The 6,545-nt window shown below is 38.3% G+C and overlaps 1 protein-coding gene across 14 annotated transcripts in view; it reads right to left on the bottom strand.

The window, feature by feature from the left end:
* LOC127158358 (sialoadhesin-like) overlaps positions 1-6,510 on the bottom strand; it is a 75,518-nt gene extending 69,008 nt beyond the window's left edge. For 2 of the 14 annotated variants that reach the window (XM_051101510.1, XM_051101521.1), the window contains exons 1-11: positions 5,964-6,506; positions 5,608-5,862; positions 4,732-4,989; positions 4,375-4,629; positions 3,503-3,760; positions 3,147-3,401; positions 2,284-2,541; positions 1,927-2,181; positions 1,254-1,511; positions 920-1,174; positions 537-794 (exon numbers count right to left, since the gene is read on the bottom strand). In XM_051101510.1, coding sequence (XP_050957467.1) covers positions 537-794; positions 920-1,174; positions 1,254-1,511; positions 1,927-2,181; positions 2,284-2,541; positions 3,147-3,401; positions 3,503-3,760; positions 4,375-4,629; positions 4,732-4,989; positions 5,608-5,862; positions 5,964-6,093 — 2,695 coding nt within the window. In that variant the 5' untranslated portion in view covers positions 6,094-6,506. Of the gene's footprint in view, positions 1-536; positions 795-919; positions 1,175-1,253; positions 1,512-1,926; positions 2,182-2,283; positions 2,542-3,146; positions 3,402-3,502; positions 3,761-4,374; positions 4,630-4,731; positions 4,990-5,607; positions 5,863-5,963 lie in introns of all 14 variants that reach the window. The other 12 variants (XM_051101509.1, XM_051101511.1, XM_051101518.1 and 9 more) reach the window with 12 other exon arrangements.
* Positions 6,511-6,545: the final 35 nt, after the last annotated feature.

Here is a 6,545-nt window from a genome sequence, read left to right as displayed (position 1 = left end):
ATGTAATACTGGACAATGTGAATGTTTAATTGTTCATGCACACTGTGTAACTTTCATCTGATCAAGACTCGGCATAGAACTCATTCAAGTAAGAACACGTGCTTCTTGTGTCGTCCCTTCTCCGTCAGTTATTGCTTGCTTGAGTACAGTCATCTTAAGGGCTTAGATCTACAACTGTTCTCACAGAACCCATCAAACCCTCCTTGATGCCACCTCAGAAGGCCCAACTGATTCTCTGTCACTTATAACAGTCCCTGAATGTCCACTGCAGTTCATAAGCCTCCTTGACAGTACTTGTAAATTGCTGGGCATTGGAGAATCTTTTGATTGGGGGCATGTTAATGGTTGGGTATCCCCAATGATGGTTATATTCACTTGTATATTCATATTCATTTGTTCTGACTGACAAACCTGGTTCACTGCTGTCTCCATCTGAACTGGTCCTTACCATCTTTCAAGGTAGTTCTTCACTACAGTGATAAAACACACTGGAGCTAGTGGATCTATTCTAAGTTCTTGAACCTGTGTTCACTTACACATCACATTTAGCATCACAGCATCAGAGTATTTATCTCCGTGTTCATTGATGGATTTGCACTTGTATTTTTTACTGTCATCAGAGCTGATCTTTGAGATGCTGTAGATTCTTCCAGATCCTACAAACATTTCTCCTTTAAACCAGGTGTAGTTCAGAGCCGGTGGGTTTGAATCACTGCTGCAGTTCAGAGTCACTGAATCTCCTTCCACTATTTCACCAGATGGACTGATAGACACTAAGACGTTATTTGGAGGATCTAAAAAAAAAAAAAAAAACACAAAAAAACAAATTATTTAGTGACAAGGCCTGTTAAAAATTGTTAGTTTGAACTAAAACAATCAAAACCAATAATCAGCGTATTATGTTTTATAATAAACTCACATATGACATTTAAATTCACAGCATCAGAGTACTTTTCTCCATGTTTATTGATGGACTTGCACTTGTATGTTTTACTGTCATCAGATCTGATCTTTGAGATGTTGTAGATTCTTCCAGATCCTACAATTGTTCCTCCTTTAAACCAGCTGATTTCTGCAGGTGGGTTTGAATTACTGCTGCAGTTCAGAGTCACTGAATCTCCCTCCACTATTTCACCAGATGAACTGATGGACACTGAGACGCTCCTGGGTGGGTCTAAAACCAAAAACATAGATGTCATTAAAAATCTAAAATAATTTTAAATCAAATTTGGAAGATGCATTGACAAACTCACACATGACATTTAAAGTCACAGCATCAGAGTATTTCTCTCCATGTTGATTTCTGGACTTGCACTTGTATTCTCCACTGTGATCAGAGCTGATCTTTGAGATGCTGTAAATTCTTCCAAATTCTACAAACATTTCTCCTTTAAACCAGGTGTAATTCAGAGCAGGTGGGTTTGAATCACTGCTACAGTTAAGCGTCACTGAATCTCCCTCCACTATTTCACCAGATGGATTGATGGATACTGAGATGCTCTTTGGTGCATCTAAGAAGGGGAAGAAAAAAAAATACAATCAAGTTGACATCACATACTATGTTTAGAGGATATGACTTGTGGTACATCACACACGTGTAAAACAAACAACTGTTGCTCGATGCTACCAGAGATTTGGCTTTGCCACAGACTACTACTTCCTCACGTTTACAGGAAGCACACTGTTTCCATAGTGTCTACCAACAACTGCGGATAGGGGGATATGACGCCACTGACAAGTGACCCATAGAAATGGACATTTTCACTGAATTTCTCTGGATTAAAATGCTGTAAAATTTTGGGATAATATAAGTATACAAGTGAACAAAATTCATAGCATTGTTCTAATGGATTTTGGATATTTTAATGTAAAAATCTTACATATTGTACCTTCAGTTTCAAAGTTACTGAACCATCATTAACTCACACATGGTGTTTAAAGTCTCAGCCTCCGAGTATTTCTCTCCATGTTTATTGATGGACTTGCACTTGTATTCTCCACTTTGATCAGATCTGATGTTTGAGATGCTGTAGATTCTTCCAGATCCTACAAACTTTCTTCCTTTAAACCAGTTGATTTCTGCAGGTGGGTTTGAATCACTGCTGCAGTTCAGAGTCACTGAATCTCCCTCCACTATTTCACCAGATGGACTGATGGACACTGAGATGTTCCTGGGTGGGTCTAAAACCGAAAACATAGATGTCATTAAAAATCAAAAATAATTCCAAATCGAATATATTTGGAAGATGTACTGACACAGCCAATAAACTATTGTAAACTCACACATGACATTTAAAGTCACAACATCAGAATATTTCTCTCCATGTTGATTTCTGGATTTGCACTTGTATTCTCCACTGTGATCAGAGTTGATCTTTGAGATGCTGTAGATTCTTCCAGATTCTACAAACGTTCCTCCTTTAAACCAGGTGTAGTTCAGAGCAGGTGGGTTTGAATCATTGCTGCAGTTTAGCGTCACTGAATCTCCCTCCACTATTTCACCAGATGGATTGATGGATACTGAGATGCTCTTTGGTGCATCTAAAAGAGGAAGAAAAAAAAATAAAAATCACAAAGTTGACATCACATACTATGTTTAGAGGATATAAAGGCAGAGTATGTTGTAAATTTCACCACTAGACGTCTCTTATTCAAAGCACTAACAAAGATGCAGCTTGATGACACAGTGACTGATGGAAGCTGTCATGTTCACCTCCACAGTCATTTTGCTTTATAGGTTTTTTTTTTTTTTTTTTTTTGCTCGGCGACAGAATCCACAGCAAATGGTAATGCATAGTTGTGGTACATCACACACGTGTAAAACAAACAACTGTTGCTCGATGCTACCAGAGATTTGGCTTTGCCACAGACTACTACTTCCTCATGTTTACAGGAAGCACACTGTTTCCATGGTGTCTACCAACAACTGTGGGTAGGGGGATATGACGCCACTGACAACTGACACAAAGACACTGACATTTTAACTGAATTTCTCTGGATTAAAACGCTGTAAAATTTTGGGATAATATAAGTACATAAGTCAACAAAATTTATAGCACTGTTCTAATGGATTTTTGAAATTTTAATGAAAAAATCTTACATATTGTATCTTCAGTTTTAATGTTACTGAATCATCATTAACTCACACATAGTGTTTAAAGTCACAGCCTCTGAGTATTTCTCTCCATGCTTATTGATGGACTTGCACTTGTATTCTCCACTATGATCAGAGCTGATGTTTGAGATGCTGTAGATTCTTCCAGATCCTACAAACTTTCTTCCTTTAAACCAGTTGATTTCTGCAGGTGGGTTTGAATCACTGCTGCAGTTCAGAAACACTGAATCTCCCTCCACTATTTCACCAGACGGACTGATGGACACTGAGATGTTCCTGGGTGGGTCTAAAACCGAAAACATAGATGTCATTAACAATCAAAAATAATTCCAAATCAAATATATTGGAAGATGTACTGACACAGCCAATAAACTATCGTGAACTCACACATGACATTTAAAGTCACAGCATCAGAGCATTTCTCTCCATGTTTATTGATGGACTTGCACTTGTATTCTCCACTGTGATCAGAGCTGATCTTTGAGATGCTGTAGATTCTTCCAGATCTTACAAACGTTCCTCCTTTAAACCAGGTGTAGTTCAGAGCAGGTGGGTTTGAATCACTGCTGCAGTTCAGAGTCACTGAATCTCCCTCCACTATTTCACCAGATGGATTGATGGATACTGAGATGCTCTTTGGTGCATCTAAAAAGAGGAAGAAAAAAAATAATTAAAAATCACAAAGTTGACATCACATAACATGTTTAGAGGATATAAAGGCCCAATATGTTGTAAATTTCACCACTATACGTTTCTTATTCAAAGCACTAACAAAGATGCAGCTTGATGACACAGTGACTGATGGAAGCTGTCATGTTCACCTCCGCAGTCATTTTTGCTTTATAGGGTTTTTTTTTTTGTTGTTTTTTTGTTCGGCAACAGAATCCACAGCAAATGGTAATGAATAGTTGTGGTACATCACACACGTGTAAAACAAACAACTGTTGCTTGATGCTACCATAGATCTTTGGCTTTGCCACAGACTTCTACTTCCTCACGTATACAGGAAGCACACTGTTTCCATGGTGTCTACCAACAACCGCGGATAGGGGGATACGACGCCACTGACAAGTGACCCATAGACATGGACAGTTTCACTGAATTTCTCTGGATTAAAATGCTGTAAAATTTTGGGATAATATAAGTATACAAGTGAACAAAATTCATAGCATTGTTCTAATGGATTTTGGATATTGGAATGTAAAATTCTTACATATTGTACCCTCAGTTTCAAAGTTACTGAACCATCATTAACTCACACATAGTGTTTAAAGTCTCAGCCTCCGAGTATTTCTCTCCATGTTTATTAATGGACTTGCACTTGTATTCTCCACTGTGATCAGAGCTGATGTTTGAGATGCTGTAGATTCTTCCAGATCCTACAAACTTTCTTCCTTTAAACCAGTTGATTTCTGCAGGTGGGTTTGAATCACTGCTGCAGTTTAGAAACACTGAATCTCCCTCCACTATTTCACCAGACGGACTGATAGACACCGAGATGTTCCTGGGTGGGTCTAAAAACAAAAACATAGATGTCATTAAAAATCAAAAATAATTCCAAATCGAATATATTTGGAAGATGTACTGACACAGCCAATAAACTATCGTGAACTCACACATGACATTTAAAGTCACAGCATCAGAGCATTTCTCTCCATGTTTATTGATGGACTTGCACTTGTATTCTCCACTGTGATCAGAGCTGATCTTTGAGATGCTGTAGATTCTTCCAGATCTTACAAACGTTCCTCCTTTAAACCAGGTGTAGTTCAGAGCAGGTGGGTTTGAATTACTGCTGCAGTTCAGAGTCACTGAATCTCCCTCCACTATTTCACCAGATGGATTGATGGATACTGAGATGCTCTTTGGTGCATCTAAAAAGAGGAAGAAAAAAAATAATTAAAAATCACAAAGTTGACATCACATAACATGTTTAGAGGATATAAAGGCCCAATATGTTGTAAATTTCACCACTATACGTTTCTTATTCAAAGCACTAACAAAGATGCAGCTTGATGACACAGTGACTGATGGAAGCTGTCATGTTCACCTCCGCAGTCATTTTGCTTTATAGGTTTTTTTTTTTTTTTTTTTTTTTTTTTTTTGCTCGGCGACAGAATCCACAGCAAATGGTAATGAATAGTTGTGGTACATCACACACGTGTAAAACAAACAACTGTTGCTCGATGCTACCAGAGATTTGGCTTTGCCACAGACTACTACTTCCTCATGTTTACAGGAAGCACATTGTTTCCATGGTGTCTACCAACAACTGTGGGTAGGGGGATATGACGCCACTGACAAGTGACACAAAGACACTGACATTTTAACTGAATTTCTCTGGATTAAAACGCTGTAAAATTTTGGGATAATATAAGTATACAAGTGAACAAAATTTATTGCATTGTTCTAATGGATTTTTTAAATTTTAATGAAAAAATCTTACATATTGTACCTTCAGTTTTAAAGTTACTGAATCATCATTAACTCACACATAGTGTTTAAAGTCTCAGCCTCTGAGTATTTCTCTCCATGTTTATTGATGGACTTGCACTTGTATTCTCCACTGTGATCAGAGCTGATGTTTGAGATGCTGTAGATTCTTCCAGATCCTACAAACTTTCTTCCTTTAAACCAGTTGATTTCTGCAGGTGGGTTTGAATCACTGCTGCAGTTTAGAAACACTGAATCTCCCTCCACTATTTCACCAGATGGACTGATGGACACTGAGATGTTCCTGGGTGGGTCTAAAACCGAAAACATAGATGTCATTAACAATCAAAAATAATTCCAAATCAAATATATTGGAAGATGTACTGACACAGCCAATAAACTATCGTGAACTCACACATGACATTTAAAGTCACAGCATCAGAGCATTTCTCTCCATGTTTATTGATGGACTTGCACTTGTATTCTCCACTGTGATCAGAGTTGATCTTTGAGATGCTGTAGATTCTTCCAGATCCTACAAACATTTCTCCTTTAAACCAGCTGTAGTTCAGAGCAGGTGGGTTTGAATCACTGCTGCAGATCAGAAACACTGAATCTCCCTCCACTATTTCACCAGATCTATTTTTGGTCACTGAGACATTTCTGGGAGGATCTAAACAGAAAAATAATAGATTTCATGTACAATCATAAATAATTTGAGAGTAAAGATGTTCAGATGGTGTATTCCAAATTCGGTCCTGGAGGGCTGGTGTCCTGCAGAGCTTAACTCCAACTTGCCTCAACGCACTTGCCTGAAAGTTTCTAGCATGCCTAGTAAAACCGTGATTAGCTGGGTCAGGTGTGTTTAATTAGGGTTGGAGCTAAACTGTGCAGGACACCAGCCCTCCAAGACTGAGTTTGGAAACTCCTGATGTATTGTCACAACCAGTTAAACCAGCAGTTGGACACCAATGGCTCATGACCAACACCTGGCCCA

The sequence above is a fragment of the Labeo rohita genome, unplaced genomic scaffold (genome assembly GCF_022985175.1).
Source record: "Labeo rohita strain BAU-BD-2019 unplaced genomic scaffold, IGBB_LRoh.1.0 scaffold_148, whole genome shotgun sequence".
NCBI classification, from domain to species: Eukaryota; Metazoa; Chordata; class Actinopteri; order Cypriniformes; family Cyprinidae; genus Labeo; species Labeo rohita.
This window is presented reverse-complemented; position numbering and strand designations above follow the sequence as displayed.